The sequence below is a fragment of the Condylostylus longicornis genome, unplaced genomic scaffold (assembly GCF_029603195.1).
Source record: "Condylostylus longicornis isolate FDR11 unplaced genomic scaffold, ASM2960319v2 ptg000107l, whole genome shotgun sequence".
Classification (NCBI taxonomy): domain Eukaryota; kingdom Metazoa; phylum Arthropoda; class Insecta; order Diptera; family Dolichopodidae; genus Condylostylus; species Condylostylus longicornis.
The window spans coordinates 551,321-570,847 of NW_026578075.1; the positions used below are offsets into that span (position 1 = coordinate 551,321).

Genomic DNA, 19,527 nt, shown 5'->3' on the forward strand with positions numbered 1-19,527 from the left:
TATTATGTTCTACAAAATAATGTATAATATCTAAATAAATAAAATGAAAGACAGCATAATAATATAGCCTATATGTAAAATATTGCACTTGAAAGAATATTGACATAAATAAAAGATTGTCGACCTTAAGATCTAAATACTTTAAATATTTTGTTCGTTTTTAAATGAATTATAAAGTTTATAATAAATTTCATCTATTGTATGTATATATAGGAAAATATTTTTCATATACACTCTCACACACGAGTTAAAGAATAATATATAAAATGCAAATTAATTTAATATTAAATTCTAAAATTCTAAATATTTAATCATAAAAGATTGTAATAAATGTAAGATGAAATCTTAAGCGTACACCTATAAATTTTAGTTAGAATGAATTTTGATTGAAAACCTCTTTCTATAATACAACTACTCTAAATTATATATAAAATGTAGATGCATTAAATTTTGTGAAATTGCAAAAAGCATTTCTTCAAAATATTTATTTATTTTTGTGGTCTGAATTTGGTTTTAATCTTTATTCGTCCTCACAATTTCTAAAAATTTACATTTTCATTAAATTCTAGATCCAAAAATGTATTAAATAGAGTAATTTTACACAATTCAATATAAAATATTTAATAACACTCCTGTCTTTAGTGTAAATACTAAACATCCCGATATATAACCCCTTTTACATATTGTGGAATGGGAAAGAAGAAAGCTTGGAATCAGAATTTTATATTAATACAAAAATACATTAAATCTTTTTTTTTGCTCTAATTTTAACAGCAAAACAAAATTTAAAAAAACTGGTTGGAATCTGTTGATGAAAGAACAGGTTTTTCACAGTCCGAGTCATTAACCGTCGTGCGAATACCACGTGAAACCCTCGACGAAAGCTATGGGAAATATATGAAAAAGGCTAGTCCTTATTCAATTTTATCTTAAATAGTAGTTTAGAATAGTAGGCAAATACACGCTCCCCGATTTTCCTTTACATATTACAAATAATTTTGTTGGCTGGGAAGATTTGATGAAAACTGGTAATCGTTTAGTGGGGCTGAGGAGCTCCGAATAATAGGTAATTTTCGAATTATGCATTGATTTCCCTTACGATGGGGGTTATATTAAGAGCTGGTTATATCGAGAGCGCAAGACAATATTGACATAGAAATGTTTTTTGATCGGTTTTTGTGTGAACAACCGATGTGATTACGAACTATAGTATCCTTGTGTTTGATTTAAATGCTTGTCTATTGAGAAATTTGGGTATAGCATTCATATTTATTCATTGACGATTTCAAAGATGGGAATGGCATCCATACTGGAGTTTTATCCAAGACACATGGGCTGTCTTCAGTCATATCTTTGTAACGAAGTGTACGTCTTTCAAGGAAGTTTCCGATATATTGAAGGCATCCGAGATCTTGTGTGGCTTCCATATTTTACCTCATATGACAGGTTATTAAATTTATTAAATACCATTCTCAAACCCTCATATTCTCCAATTATGATATTGAGCTTTTGAGCATTGAACTGATATCTATAAAACATGTTTTAAATTTTCTTTCTGTAAAACATTGAACAACTGTTCCTCCAAATAAATTAGTGTTGTTCAGCTGAGGATTTCAAAAAAAAAAATTTCAAATTGCACAAATATCCCGTAGAGCATTTGCTCTAATCCAGACAAAATAATTTATTTTTAGCTTCAAGAAAAGAAAAGAGAAAAACAACAATGCTTATTAATTTATCTTTGTGTTGACATTAGTGTAATAAGATCTCTATTGCACATTTATTAAATTGAAAGAAAAATTAAAAGAAAAATTTAGTTAATTGAAAGGTCCTTTTTTAACAATTTATTAAAATGCAATGACTGGCACTTAAATATAAATGGGCATTCTTGTTCGATGAACTTTTGAGAACAGAAGGAAAATTAATGGGAAAAAATTGTATGTATATGAGAACAAATTTTTTTTTTTAAATAAACAAATCCTTATTTAACTTAAACTCTCACACACATACGTACTCATATAAAATTATTTATGTACTTTATTTATTTTCCACTTGTTTCTCTGACTGTTAATTGAGAATCTTGTTGACATTTTTTCTAATTAAAATTTATTATTATGTTATACTCTAATGTCTAAATTAATAATGTCTATAAATCTAGTAATTTTTCTTAATTTAAATTATTAACTTTTTATATTGAACTAGTTATTTATTCTGGACCTTGTTCAGGCTCTTATATCTGGATATACATTTAAAATCTTATCCATATTAGTGAGTTGACTAGAATGAATTTGAATTTTTAGAATTAAATAATTCACAAACAAGCAACAATTAAGAACAGCATATTTTAAGATTGAATTACTTTAAATACCAAATTCCATTTCTAAGATTAGATCCCATTCCTAAGATTACTTGTTAAATTTCAGAATTTTTAAAAAGAATTTAAACTCCTTTATAAGATAACATTTTTTCATAAGATTTTATAATAGTTTTGTAGCAAAATTTTTTATATTAAAATTAATTTTGGTCCTTGATTTTGAACTCAACCATTAATTGGTACAAATATATTATGGAATATTGAATGGAGCAAGGAAAAATGGAAATTATATTTAAAATTAAATTATATCAAATTATAAAATGTAGACTATCTTTAGAAAATTTTTCTTCAATAATATTCTTGACCTTTTTATAGTATGGACCCCATACATATTTTAAGTAAGATTCTTCTCTAAATTATTACCTACTAATTTACATTTCCTAATGAATATACTTTATTGCATACTCGTATATGCGATCTCAATAATCAAAAATGTATATATGTTATATTAGTCATCTACATCTTTACATAAGCACTATGTATTTACTCATTTATTATTAATAAAGTATGAATTTATTTCTTATTATTCTAATTATGTACATATTTTAAAATTTTCATCTTATATTTTGAATGTTAGGGAACAGAAATATAAAAGTTAAGAGAAATAAGTATGAAAAAATCCTTATAATTTATGTTGCAATTAAAATTTTCATGTATTATTGTATATGCCTTTTTATGGATAATCTGTGTATTTATATATATATATTGAAAGGATATAAAAGGATACAAAATAAGCAATCAAATAAGATTAATTAAAACATTATATAGAATCATAAATTCAATTTTTAGAATAATGTCTGCCTACTTTGTCTCATAATGAAATTTTTTTTAATTAATTCTTTGCTGCTGACTTAACGTTTCTAAAGAAAATTTACATTTCTAGAAAGTTCTTTAGTTTTTTAAGGTTGTTCTTCTTAAATAATGCTAGCCCACTTATAAATTAGAGTAATCTAATGAGAAAATCAACTCTCGAAACATAAGAATGTTTTTCAGCATTTTGGGCAGAGACAAGAATTAATTTTCGGCTAGGATTAAAAATCATAGAATAATCAAATAAATTCGATTATAATTTTAAAAATTAATTATAAAATTTTGGTTTTATTTAGCGTTGTTTAGTGCTCAATTTTTAAAATGTTGAATAAAATCAGAAATTTAACAAACCCTGTATTGCCAACCATATGTAGTAAAATTTGCAACCACTAATATATCGAATATCTTTAATATGTATATATAGAGCATTCTATAATATCTATGGCTCTATAATAGCATTTCTATGGCTCTGTATATTGCAATTTTTACATAGTAATTGGATTCTTAAAAATCTGTGGGTAATAATTTTTAATTAGGTTTTTTTTTTTGTTAGAAATCGACAATGTCAGAAACAAATTTGAATGTAAATTTAAATGTTTGTGTTGTAATTTCCCGATAAAATAATGAAAAAAAATTAGTTAAAATTAAATTTTTTCTTGCGGCAAAATCGAAATTTAGACAACACTGAGTTGTACTCACTGTTGGTATTAATACAATCAATTCGCTTGTAGCAAAAAGACTTTAAAAAAAAAAATGCGATATCTGCCATTGTATGAGTAAAATTTACACATAGTTGGTATTAAAATATAAAAAATAAACAAAATACCGGATGTCGGGGATAAGAAAGGCTAACCAGCAATTTTATGATGTGTGAGTGAAATTTAATCACAATTTGCAGTATAAGAGTACTGAAATGGGTGGCAGTACAGGGTTAATGTGACTTTAAATTTAAAATTTATTGTTATAAGAGATTGACTGAATGCAATAAAAATTTATTTGAGATATTAAGGTCAAAACCATATTGATTTTTTAAAATATTTTATAAAAAAATTCAAATTTAAAATTTATAACATTTTGTTAACATTGTTAATTTAAATAACTTTAACCTTAGAAATAAATTTGTTCACATATAATAGCTAGGTACCAGATTTTCCTTATACACATAAGAATTAAATTTTAGTCCAAAATACACACACACAAAAAATAAAAAAAATAATATTTATTTTTCTTTTCCTGTCAAAAATCTCATTTTTTTGTTTATCCTTATTTAAAAACATTATAACCATAACCTTTAACAATAAATAATAATATTTTTTTTTTCTATTTTTCTATTTTTAAAGATTATTATTGTTAAGCAATTACCAAATAATATTTTATTTCTTAAAATCCTTTTATTCATGCATGCATGCTACGTACACAAAGAGGAAAAAACATACTGATATATTAATTTTTTTTTCGAATATATATACACATACATATGTACATATAAAATATTTATTTGATATTTTAATTTTTCTATAAGTCTTATATGAATTAAAAGTAGATCTATATTTATGTATGAATAAGAGTTATAAGAGTATGTATAAGGATTATACACTGTATACACGTTTATACAAAATATATTGAGGTATTTTAAATAAAAGGAAATATGAAATAAATACCAAAAAAAAAAAAAATTAAAGAGCGGATAAGGAATACCAAAAAAAGAAGTACAAAATTTGCAATAGGTTTTTCATTTTCTAAAAACCTCAATAAACATTATATACACGCATATATATACAAAGCCAAAAAATATTAAATTCTATTTACATATATGAATTTATTCTACAAAACATAACAATAGTTTTTCATATAAAAATTTATTATATATATATACTTATAGTATTATTAGTTACATAAATAAATTCTCAGATTAATATTTTAGTGAAAGAATAGTAAATATGCACATATGAAGAATATTTTGTAAATTAAACTATTATACTTAAAATATGAACAATAATAAGATTGTGTAAGCAAGAAAATATAAAATGTTAATGTTATACAGGGAGTAAATAATCTGTTATACAATTTGTGAATAGAAACATTAATTACTTTTGAAATCACACTTAATATTGTAGTAAAATATCATTTCATCCTGAAAGTATGCAATTTTTTTTTGTAAATTTTTAATATTATGTTAAATTAAGAGAACAAGTTTTTATTCAAAATTTTGTTTATATTTTACGTTGTTACCATTAAAATACCCTTTTTTCCGGAGAATCAGGGCTATTTTTACCTTTTGAACTAATAGAATCGTTTGTGTTTCATATTACTTTGCTTTAAATTTAGCTTAGTAAACTAAAAAATATTAGCTGTAGAAATTTAAATAAATTTTCTATTAGAAATTTCCGAGAATTTGCTCGAACATATTGCTCTAAAATATCACATAAAATTTTTTATAATATTTCTGGAAAGTAGTAAGAAAGGTGGAAAAACAACAAATATTCGAATAAAAATTCGCATACAATAAAAATGATAAAAGAAAAAGATTACTCTTAATCCTTATACTTTTCTTGTTTATAACGTTTTGAATAATAACTTGTTTCATGGATCTTTAATAACAACATTTAAATTCTTTTAATATTATGTTTTTGTCTTGAATAAATTTTACTATTTATTTTAATTTCATATATGAATTTTTATTATATACGAAATATTATTAGTAAAGGATTTTCAAAATTATTATACAATGTCGTACAGTAATAATTTTAAGGTATTATAATGAATACTGTAGGTAAACATTTGAATCTACGAAAAGATTAAGGAAATGATCAGTGTGATCTACCTAAATCTTGAAGGGAAAATTTTATAAAGAAATTTTACTCCTTACGAATCCTTAAAATTTTGCTTTATTTCTGAAACATTGCACAATGGTCAATTTTCCAATTAACTTCTAAATAACTAAAAAATCTGAGGCTCTACATATTTCATATATTTGACCTTCGCCAATTTTAATAAGTTAATTTCGGAAAATTTCAAAATTTCGAATTCAATTTGATATTTTTATTGTGATAATATTTTTTTGTAAAACAAATAACAAACACTTTTCTTCTTCTCTGCAAAATGAGCAGTTTTAAATTATTCACAAACACATATAAAAAATATCATAAAAAATATCCTGATTAATATGATATACATAATGAATTATACATTTAGAATTTTGTTTTCTTTATACCTTAGAATATTTCTATATATATACATAAATAAACACACAGCATATATGAAATATAAAATTTCAGGCAATGCAGTTACTTTTAATTTAATATATAAAAAAAAATTATAATAAAATATTCTTGAATTGAATATCCTTTAAAGGAAATGCTAGTAAATATTGTATAACGAGTCAAAAAGTCTAACTATATCCTTAAATATACTCAAAATCATGTATAACTGTATATTATAGAAAACACATGTAAATGCATTTTATGTAAATTTTTAAATCGTTGCACCAAGAGAGAATGAATTCATGGTCTTTAAGTTTTTTTTTTTTGTTTTTGTGAATTTTTCATTTCTGAAAGTTTTATGGTTAAAATATTCCCGTTATTTTCATGGTGATGTTTCTATTTTCCCCAGTTTGGAAATGATGTCAACATATATATACCTTAAATCTAAAAAATTTAAGTAAATAAACAAGGATAACTAAACTTATTTATAGCAACAACATAGAAATTTTCTTTTTAAATTTTCTCAAATTTTGTCAGGTTTAATAAAAAAGAATGTTGATAGAATGTATGTATATACACATATTGATATATAAACAAAACAGTTATATTATCAGCTTCATACCTTAGAAGACTCTTATACAAGCATAGCAACTCAAATATGTCAAAGCATAATTGAATTGAGAGGATGGTCATACAATAATCTTAAAAAACAATTGATTTTTTAACAAAAAAAAAACTTGTTGTTATAAGAGCATTTTAGATATTAAGACTTTAATAATAAGTATATTAGATTACTAGAGTGAACACAAAATCTGATACAAACTTATGAGTGCTGTAATACCAATGTAATTGTAATGATCAAACAACACTGTGCATAAGAATCCGTTTTGAAATTAGGAATACTTTTTCAATTCGGGAACTTATATTGCCGAATTTTTGTAAAATTTAATATGAAACGTTCTGAAATTTCGCTCTTGCTCATAGGAGGAGGGCGGTGCTGTGGAACTTTACTCTAACGGTAACGGAGTTAAGGTCTTCTGGTCCTCACAAGTTACTTGAGTTCATCAGGAGGGTGGTACTCGTGCGTGTGTTGTAGGGCATGCCCCGCACTCGGATGGGGGCGCACAATAGATCCTTATACATGGTCGCGGTGCACTTTTGCCACCGTTGTACAAATATACAATTTACAAATATTGAATAGTCGTGTCGTATGAAGTAACTGTGTCATACTAAATATAATTATCATACAATCGTACAGTAAATACGGTAATTACTATTGTTCGACAGCTTTAATCATAAATAAAAACTAAGCCTCAAATCTTAATTATTTGAAAATAAATTATTTGCTAGTAAAAAATTAACAATAATAATTAATAAAGTAACTAATATTTTACTAAGTTATAATTAACTTGAGTTCATGGAAAATATCCAGATCATCAGAATATCGAGAAATCAGATTATATATTTGGCCTTTGGGTCCTAATCAAATTACTAGTTATAATTAATTAATAAAGCCCTATTCTGGTGTAAAAACCCCTAGAAAATCACAAAAATTAAATTAATAGAAAAATCACCCTATACTTTACAAACACAACATTTACATATGAATGAAAAACTTGCATACAAACACTAGGATGCAATTGTAAAAAAAAAAAAAAATAAAACAAAATATCGGAAGCAGACTAAAAATTAAAAAGAAAAGAAATGTTTTAACAAAATTTTCCAGGATACAAGATATAAAAGGAAAGAAAAAAAAAAAGGATTTCATATTATAGATTTTAATAGTTACACAAACAAATATCATGTTGCATTTTCCATATACATAGCACAAGGATTTAAAAATTTCCATGTACCTATAAAATAAAAATTTAAATCGAATGTATAAGGGATAAATGTTATGTAAACTTTTTAAATAAAATGTTATTTTGTATTTTAATTTTAAGCTTTTCCTTTCTCGAATTTTTTTTTTTTTATTTTTCGATACACATCGATTAAGTTTCCTGTTTTTTTTGTTTTTTTTTTTTTGTTTTGTATACTGTCTTTGATCTGGGTATTTTATGCGTTTATTTAAATTATTCTCTACGATTCGAAAGTATAGAAATAATCAAAAAAAAGCGAATTAAACTATCAAAAGAATTAAGAATTTTTCTTTTAATCCTTTGATATTTAAGTACATATCCAAAACTATTTACTAGGATACTTAAATTTCATTGGAATAATTTTTTTTGTATAAAAATTTATTTTGAATGGATATGTGCGTGTATTTTAAATGAAAATTAATTAATCGATTCAATATTATTTTAAAAGATGATAGATTAACCATGATATTAAGATTTTTTTTAAAATTTATTTTAAATGATAAGTAGCAATTAATGGTATGAGTAAGTTGGCGGATACTACAAGAAAAATAGGATTTTTATATGAAATATAAGCAAATGTATGTACTGGAATACATTCATTTTTTTAAATATTGCAAAAATTTTCTGAATTTTAACATTTCTGACTATTATTTTGAGCAATTCTCTTCAGGATTTTAAAATAAAATTAAATATATTACAAGTCCTTGAGACAAAATTGTGGACATTTTAAAACTGATAGAATAAAATTATTACATGCATTTAATTGTACATATTTAGAGAATTTCAAAGCACTTATTTAGTGCAGGATATCCAAGGCTTTATAAAAAAAATTTGAAAATTCCAACTGCAATATTCAAACACTTGCAAGAATGATGGAATAGCTCATGAGACACAAATTATACTAAATTTTTTAATACCTAAATATTGTGATATTGCCATCCATTCCAGTAATGTGATCGTATAATGAACTGAATTTAATTAAATTTTTGTATATTTTTCTAATGTCCTTCAATAAGACCTCGTATCACATAGAATGTATCAAATTGAGCTTGTCAGAAGCTCATATAACTTCCTTATACGATCACATAACTGATATGGATCCGAATATCACATTACCGTATTATAGACAACATTTTAGGAATGTTAAATTTTTTATTATTTTAGCAGGTTTTATTTGGTCTCATAAATTTTTCTCGTTTCCAAATATTTTCATAATTATTCTATAGCATTTCATGTAAATTTCAACAATTTGACAAACTTATGACAATAAAAATTTAGAGTTTTATAAATTTCAAAACTTTTATTTATTTTAGACTTTTCTTTCGAAAACTTGTTAAATTGTGCAAAAGTTGTTAAGAAATCAAACGCTGGAAAAAAAGGTAATTTTTTTCTATGATTGTTAGTGTTTTTTCTTTCGAACATTCTTCCGAGGAAAATATGAAGTTATTCAAAGGTATGCAATAGAAACAGGGAAAAAATAAATAAAGAAAAACACAAAACAAGCTAAGGGAACGAAAGAATCTCCGTAAAAAAAAATAAGAAAATATTAATACATACAAAAAAAATAAAAGAGAATAAAAAAAAATATTAGAAATTGTTAAAGAAGCAGGTAAAGTCAGAAAAAGTAAGCGACTGTGAAACAAACCAAGTATACATTTTTTTTATGATTCAAATATGAAATTGCAATGCATTCAGTGCGATTTTCATAGGAAATTTGTCAACTTTATTTTCCTTACTGAATACTGCAATAAAAATTTTTTTTTTTTACAATATTCCTGCATGTAAAAAACAAAATGTTCTTTTTTTATTTCAAGAAAATATCGTTTTTGTTTTTCTCTTGTTTTTTTTTTTTTTTGCGAATATCTTCCATATTGTTTCATGAATCACTAAAAGAGCTGGAGGTTATAATTATATTCTTAAAATACAGAGAATAAAAAATGGAATTCTATATTATATAGAAGATTTAATATGAATGTTTCATAATGAACAGGTTAACTCAAATTATTAATGAGTTCAATACTGATAAGCACTACAGAGTATAATTTGTGCAGAATAATTAAGATTTTCTTGATGGATCAGTGTTGAGAGTTGTGAAGTAAATACAAAAAATTTTTGAACGATATGAAATATTTAATAAATATATATACATAGTAACATTCATTCATAGTGTAGATTTTAAGAATATTCTGGAAATATTTGAAATTTTATGAATTTAAATTGAAGTATAATTGGAAATTGTTTCAATAAAAAATTGTTTACACGTAATAAAACGGTAATGCCCAAAAATACGCATAAAATGCAAAATTAGAAATTTTTCTTGCCCGAGTACCAAGTTATAATAAAATAAACTACCTCTAAATCTATTAAAAAAAATACAGGCAACAGAAAATAATTGACCAATTCAGTAACGCTCTGTGGTGAATTTATAAAGAAATCAAGAATTTCCAGATTATGAGGCTGTTTTTTCATCAAAAATTATTCAAGAAATCTAAAAAATAATATTTATATTACTAACAATTGAAGAACTTACATACAACGAGAAATTGAAAAAAAATCATCATCGTCCCTAAAAGTATGCAATATTTTTATTTTTTATAATATACAGAGCATAATTGAAAATATCATTAAAATTAAACATTATTATCAAATATAATTATAATTACTTAGAAAATTTTGTTTTTCTTTACATTAGAACAAAAAATATTTGTGTACAAAATACAAATAGCTCTTAGCTCTAGCTATGTTTTTTTTATGCCATATTTAATGCTTGACAAATTTACTCTAAAGACAAAATAGTTTAATACTTTGTTGTTGATTTTATTTTCTCAATTTATTCTTATAATACAAAACTGTGGCAAATGGACAAATAAATCACTAAAAATAATAGCATTTTTTTCTCCATTGAAAGACAACAAACAGACAACAAAAAAAAATTATAGAGCTATAAAATATTTTTGTACGTAAAAAATATTAAATTACAAGTTTAAAATTGAAAAAAAAAAAAAGTAAATGAAAAAATAAGAAAAATTACATGGAAAATCATCATCATGTTTTCCCAAAGCAAACACAAATCTATGTGTGTATAAAAAAAAGAGAAGAAATATTTGTAGAAAAACCACAATTCATAAAAAGAGAAAAGAATTAAATGTTAAAGTATTTTTATGATTTTCTTTTCGTTTTGCTATTTTTTTGTACCATAAACTATTTTTTTTTTGAAAAATATCACAATTTACGAAAAAAACTTTACATTTCCCCATGTCCAAGTTTTTTTTTCTTTTTCATTTTCATTTTAGTTCAGGAGCGTTTTATTTGTCTCCTTATTGTTGTACATATGAAAAATATGAATTCGAATTTAATAACACCGCAGATAGAGAAATGAAAGTCTCTTATACTCTTTAGATTTTGTAATACAAAAATTACAGTCTGTAAGAAAAAATTTTAAATAATTTTAATTTATTAATTATTTTCAAAGAATATTTCAACTGATTTCTATGGAAAATTTTTATGCGGGTACATTATATAATAAATTTTTTGTATAATTGTGTATGAAAATATCTTCGAAAAACTAAATGTCATGAAACAGTCAATGACGCAAAAAAAATTTAAAAATTTCGAATTGAAATTATCGGGAATTCAAAAAATTATTCCGAGAAAAATTACTTGGTATGTGCCTCTCGAATAAGTGAAAATTGTATAATAATTACGTATTGCGCATTTTGGATATATGAAATTCCTTAATTGATAAACTAGGTTAAATATCGAAACATATCCACTAATTAGGAACTAAATAAATTTATTAATTTGTTACAACAAACGACATTAAAAGTTTCCTCTGTTTCAGAACATTATTTAATTTGTTTTTAAATGTACTGTTACTGAAACTGTTACTGCCACTCTCATTTCCATTAGCACTATCGCTGTAATAAACTACACGTTGCAAATATATAAATTTCCTCTACTCTGAATATTATTTAATTTGTTTCTATATCTACTAATACTGAAACTCTCACTTCCACTATCCTTGTTATATTACTGTCAATGCAACAAACTATATTGCAAAATAATTTATTTTTATTTAATGTTACTGTCAAAACTCTATGTCACTGTCACTGTAACTGTCACTGTCACTATCACTGTCACTGTCACTGTCACTGTCACTGTCACTGTCACTGTCACTGTCACTGTCAGTGTCACTGTTACTGTCACTGTCACTGTCACTGTCACTGTCACTGTCACTGTCACTGTCACTGTCACTGTCACTGTCACTGTCACTGTCACTGTCACTGTCACTGTCACTGTAAGTGTCACGGTCACTGTCACTATCACAGTCACTTTCATTGTCACTTTCACTGTCACTGCCACTGTCACTGTAACTGTCACTGTCAATGTAACTGTCACTGTCACAGTCACTGTCACTGTTACTGTGACTGTCACCGTCACTGTCACTGTCATTTCCCTAGTCTGTCACTAGTGATAGTCATATTAATGTAACTGTGACTAGGGAATTTGAAAAGTTCCAGAAAAATTCATTTCCTTACCATGAATTACTTTTCTCTCATGCTGTTAAAAGTTTTATGTGTTACTCTTTCATGCGCTTGTTAGTTTTTACTCGCCAATAATAATAAAATGCATAATGTATGTTATGCATATTACAAAATACGTTTATCATATATTTTGTTATACAATATAATAATTTTATAATTTAAAATACTAAATCACAAAACTTCTTATAATAATAATTTTAAAAATACATGACATTACCATTTAAACGTAATACACAAGAATATTCATTTTGTTTTTTTAATATTATAAAATCTAATTATATTTTATATAAGAACCATGTTTTTACTATACAAACATATAAATTATGTATGTGATGGACTTAACAAGTACTTATAACCTAGGTGAATTATATGTTAAGAGTATTGTAAAATACAAAAACTAAAAAACTTTTTAATGATTTATTTCTATAATGTGAAAATAAACTTCTCTTAAAAGTCCTTATTTTCTGTTTTCTATTTTCTATTTTCATTTTTTTCCAAGTTAAGCTTATGTAGTGACCTCAAAGAATACATAAAGTTAAAATGTTTTTCTATCAAAAAAATTTTTGTTTTCATACATTCATTATTTCTTAATTAAAAAATTTACCTTTTGCATATTCTATAATTTTTTTTTTTTCATTAAAAATTACAAAATATAAAGTAAAAACATAATGTGATTTAGGATATTTCTGAGAATTCGGAGGAATTTTGTAATAAATAAATTTTGTATAATAAAATTTTATTAAGTATAATATTCTTGTATAAAATTAAGAAACTTACCGACAACATCTAATTCTCCAGCTCCAATTAATGTGTGAAATGATGGTGCATCTGCTGATACTTCACAACTATATTTACCAGATGCTGATAAACTTACATGATCTAATACCAATTGACTTTCATTAGATGCTTGCCGCTATAAAATAAAAAAAAAAAAAAATTTTTAAATACAATATTTGTCGTTGTAGGAAAATAATGCAAATTTGTTTGATAAAAGTTTTTGAATCCTCTTTAATGTTATTTAGTCATATTATTGCAGTTGGTTACAAATTTATCGAATTTGATTCAATAAATTACTTTATTTTTGGATATTAAACCAAATATACTAGTTTAAATAAATTTTTCTAATTCTTATAGTTTTTGTTTTATACATTTGAGTCAATAACAGCCCAATTTAATTACACTAAATTCAAGAAACTAATTTAGTCAATTTAAAATATAAATTTTCAATTTCTCTAGTGTTTTCAATAACAATAATTATTAAAAATTAAATTAAAAAATTTGAAAATCAAATAAATCGCCTGATATATTTTAGCCCTCGTTTGTGTAAAATTCAGTCTTTTGCAGTATTTCTATGTAATTTTAATTCATTCAACAAATTCTTCAAAAATAATAAATAAATTAGCGACAGAATATTTTATTTGCAGCTTCTAATAGAGTGATTAAGAATTAAATGACAAAACATGCCTTAATAATAATAATAATAATACCATCATAGAATCTAGTTTCATATCAGACTGTTTAGTCTCTTTAATTAATATTATCTTTTAACCATACAATCGTTTTATACGTTTAAATACCACCCACACAATTAAATAGTACTTATTTTCTTTCAATAACTTTATTAATACTATATAGAACAATTCCCAAAAGATCTGACTTTTAAATTGCATATGAAATTCTTATTAAATTTGAAAAGAAAAGAATTCATTCAAAAATGAATAATGTATACATTGTACATATCAGATTACAAGGTATTATTCAATGACAAATATTTATAATTTGGCTATTTAATATAGTAGACATCAGACGTTATAACAGTAAATTCCGAGTACAAATTATTCTTTTTTTTTTTGCCCTTCTATCAGACAAAGCTCCTCCTAAACACTTAATATTAATTTAATATGAACATTTCATATTACATTCTTAAGAATGCACATCAATCCTCTGTAATATTCTACGCTTTTTTTCCTCATCTGATAAATAATGAATTGTACATTAAAAAATTTTTCTTGAGTTCAAATACCTTATGTACTTTATTACAATAAATTTTTCTTTTCAAACAATTTTATATATGAAAATTCATTAAAATCCTTTTAAGGAGTAGAAAATATTTTATTTATATTTTCATATTACAATAATAATAATTATCAACCATTACAATTTTGGCATAAAAATAATCTTAAAATTTTCTATTTTTCTATAAAAATAAGAAAATTAAATAAAATTGGAAGTTGTAATTGAAAATTTTTTAAACATTCAAAAATTTTTGCATTGTTGCCTGTTGAAAATTGCCATTTCGAATTCTGTTTTGCATTTTCTATTACTCAAATTTCATTGGTCTCCCATATACGTACTTTACCAATAGAATTTTCGACCGTCTGATCGTTCATAAAATTTTTATTGTACGTACACTTACGTATTCGAAGAGAAGACATAAAATTTTATATGATTTTTTTTTTTTTTGCAAAATTTCCAAATTTTTTTTTTGCATTTTGTCTATACTTAACAAACGCATAAACCACTACAACATAATAATAAAGTCCTTTTTTTTCAACATTGCAATTGTGTTTTTCATACACCAGAAAAAAAGCATTATAACAAGGATAAATATTTTTATTTTCTAGAGATTTGACGCCAGTTTTGAAAACAATAACGAAAAGAAGGCAAAAATTCCATAGAAAACCAAAATAAAATAAGAAAAATCAAGTAGAGTCGCCTTGTCTTGTCTGTACCTGCACACACATATACACAATAAAAATTTTTTCCTTAATATAAGATAAATGACCAAAAATGAAACTTATAGCCAAAAAAAAAGAAGAAAACACAAAAATTTTAAAAGACGAAAAATATCAACAAGAAAAACAGAAATATAAAAAGAATTCTCACTTAAAATGTTCCAAAAAAATAATGTACAGGATCACCATTATTCACAGTTATACAACACAAGGTGGAATTTTTTTTTTTATATGTTCCTTCGCTCACTCCTCTATTTTTCATGAATAACATGAAAAGAAAGAACAAGTGAAAGCTAACAAGAAAAAAAATTATTGTTGCATAGATGAGAATAAAACTCCCAACATAAAAGTCAAAAAACAGAAAAAAATACCAAATTATTCATATGTCCAGACAGACACATCTATATTGTGTGTGTATGCAAACAAAAACAGACATTTCATAAATAAAATGCAGAAAAACCAAAAGACAAGTAAATTTTTGTGTATAGTACTTAAAAGGAAATTGTTGACCAAGTCTATTTTAAGGTGCTCATTCAGAAATGTATGGATAAAATGATATTTTCCAGTGGCTCTTTAGTATACATAAGAGCAATTTACAATTAGTGCCAGAATACTTGAATGCAATTGTTATGAGATATTTGCGGTCCTTATTTCATTGCTCTGAAAACGAGAGGAATGCAAATTTTGAAAACCGAATCGGGTGTCGAACAAATTAGAACCGGGCCTGCATATAAAGAAGGGCTTAAATGACTCAATTAATACTCAATAATAATATAACCATAATAAATTTTGTAAATCAATGTTCATTAGAATCTATATCCAGTAGAATGTTGAGTATATAGGAACTAATAATCAAATATGTCTAAAACATTTTAATCAATTAAATTATTTAATTCAAAATACTAGAAATTCAAACTCAATTCTATTACTAATATATAAATTATAAATTTAGCCTCTCTCTAGACCTAATTAAATCCGATTCAGAACACAATTCAATTAAAAGATGATAAAAAATTCCTGAGAAAACGATAACCATTATTTGGAACTGCAATTTTACATTCTATACTTTTATTGCCATAAAACCAATCTACAACTTTATTATATCTTTTGCATAAACATTTTATATTAAAAAAACAAAAAAAAAACAAAAAAATAAAAAAAAATAATGTTCTGGCAAAATATCCAGCAAAATTTTCAAATTCACTTCCACAATACTTTTATAGTGAAAGCAAATCAGTTGACGACAAAAATTTTATATAAGAATATTATCTGACACTTAAACAACTTACCTATCTATAGCGAAGAACATCTATAACAACATACCCTTACATTACATTACATTCAGCAATAAGCATTTAAAAAAGAAGACACGAAAATGGAGTCGAAATGCAGCATTTATATTGGCAGAAGAAAAAAAATCTTCCTTGATATTTTTTTGTTTTTCAGTTTTTCTGCAGACAATAAACATTTTTTGGGTATTAAACTTGCCTCTGTAAATCTTGTATACAAATAACTTAATTTTAAACATTAAAATTTTTCAAAAACCAAAAAAGAAATAAAAAATAAAATTAAAAATAATAAATAGTTGTAAATGGGATCAAAAATTATAAATACAATTGGTAAATTTTTCGAATTTTATCATTAGAGTTAATAGAACTGTAGAGAGTACTAAAAATTATGCATCTTGTATGGGAAAAACATAGTCAAGTTGAAAAATTGACAATAACTTACAAAAATACTGCTTAGGAAAATTCACTTGCACCAACTGGGCAAATTGAACTTCATTTTGTTTGGATTCTGTAAGGATGACGACAAGATGACAAGACTGTCCAGCTCTGGCTGTCAAAAGGTCTAAATGGATTGCGCGGAGCTTTCTGAATTTTGGGTAACTCACGTGCAACTCTCTGTGGGATATCTACGGATATTTCTTCTACTAGGTTCTAGACATTATACTAGAAGAAGTTTATTCGTGCTGCAATCATTGACTTTATATAAACAAAGAAAATTTTAATTTTAATTTTAATTTTCAAAAGTTCGTAATATTTTCTTAAATTTCTGATCTAATATTTGAAAATTTTTATTTGCAGTTTAATCTATTTGCTTTCCAATTTATTTTAAAATAAACTCACCCAAAATAATAATTATTTGTTATTAAAATAAATTTGAATTTCGAATAGAACCTAAAAATTCAATATACCCAAAAAAATATTAACACTCGGTGTTAATCGAAAATGAACTCATATTCTATGCATGTACTCAGTGTTCAAAAAAAGAAAATAAAATAATAGGTGTTATGATCCTAAATATAATCAAAAAACTTAACTTTTAAACTTTTTATCATTATTCAATATCCTTTTTTTATTATGGCTCCATAAAAAAAAAACTAGAGCAACTAAAACTCTTTTAATATTGTATTTTATTTTTGATTTATTTGATCCTCTGACCATAATCTCATCTAGTATAAAGGAAAAAGTATCGGTTATGGTTCCATAGAAGTAAAACAGAAGAAGATGAAAAACAAAAAGGAGAAAACAGAAACTAAAAGGATAATGTCTAAAAATGTAAAATTTGACAAAATAAAAAATTTAAAGAAACTTTTATCCTTTAAATAAACTAAAATAGAAAATACATCATAAAATATAGTTGATCGTTACAACTATAAGATATATTGAACAATTTATGATGTATTTGAACAATATTGTGTTAGGGAATTTCGAGGAATCGTCATTCTATGTAAGATTTCCAATTCTTTTTTTTTTTTTTGTGATCACCCGAATTGTCTGGTCGCCCAGATGATCTATACTCATTCACTCACTTGTAAATTTCATTTTTGATTAAGGACAGGCTTTCGTATTTTCGTAGTACAAATAAAAATATCAAAATTGAACTTTTAAATATTTTTTCAGTTAACACAATTAATACAAATGACAATTCGGAACTCATACAAATCAGAAATGAATTTTTTTCGGTATCTAAATTAAGCTTATTTTAGACAAGTTATTTAAATAGATTAAAATATAATGAAGTTGAAATCCGAAAATAATAAACAACTTTCAAAAAAATTAATCATAAAGTAGTCTAAATAAAAAACAAACAAAAATTTAATTCAAATTTAAGTGACCTGATTGTAGCGTGTCTTCTTCTTTAGTATAAACATAATCAAATAAAATATCCTTAAAACCTAAAGGGAACATCTCTCAGAAGCATATAAAGGATATTACTATTCTCAATTACGATTATATAAAAATTTATACTGAATGTTCTCATACAAATTCGTTTAGAAGCACCTATATATATATACAATATTTAAGTGCACATAGGCAAAGTCGTAGGGATATTTTAATAAAAGTTATAGATAAAGGTAGTTTTCCTGAATAAATTTCGAGAAAACAAAAACAAAAATAAAGTTGGGTCAAACCAATGGTTTGTATTGTAGCACTTTTCCCTTCAACAAGTGAAAATTCTGCTTTTAAATACAGTCTATGTATACCTATCAAACTATTAAAATTATTTTCATTCATATACAAAACTATTTCTAGAATTGCATATATTTAGGATGACGCAAATATGCAGTGTTTGAAATAAAGCAAAAATTAATATAAAAAGGGGTTAACATAATGCTCGATTTTAAGGGTTAATTGTGTGAGTTAAGAGAAATAATTATATTTTTTAATTTCATGGAATTTACCGTTAGCTTTTTGCGTTTATAAAAATTTGGAAAAGCTTGCGGTTTTGGAAATATAAGGTGTCAAAAATTCAAATTTTACAAATTTCAAGAGGTGATAATTTGAGAGGGGGTGGAGATGGAAAAAAATTTTCTTCTAACGAAATGAACTATTTGTTAATGTCTAAAAGTTCCTAAAATTTCAAGCTTCTACAGGCTGGGGTCTAGAAGAAAAATGACATCAAAAATTTGGCAAAAAAGGACTTTAGATAACGGTAAATTTGAACGGCCATTTTGTTTTTCTAAAGTTTAACTATAGTATATCGCGCTAACTATAGGGG

General features: G+C 24.6%; 1 protein-coding gene across 1 annotated transcript in view; it reads right to left on the reverse strand.

Annotated features, from left to right (window-relative positions):
* LOC129614403 (uncharacterized) overlaps nt 1-19,527 on the reverse strand; it is a 74,680-nt gene that overhangs the window by 48,846 nt on the left and 6,307 nt on the right. Inside the window, exon 2 of the mRNA XM_055528990.1 lies at nt 13,565-13,700. Within this exon, the coding sequence (XP_055384965.1) occupies nt 13,565-13,700 (136 nt within the window). The remainder of the gene's footprint in view (nt 1-13,564; nt 13,701-19,527) is intronic.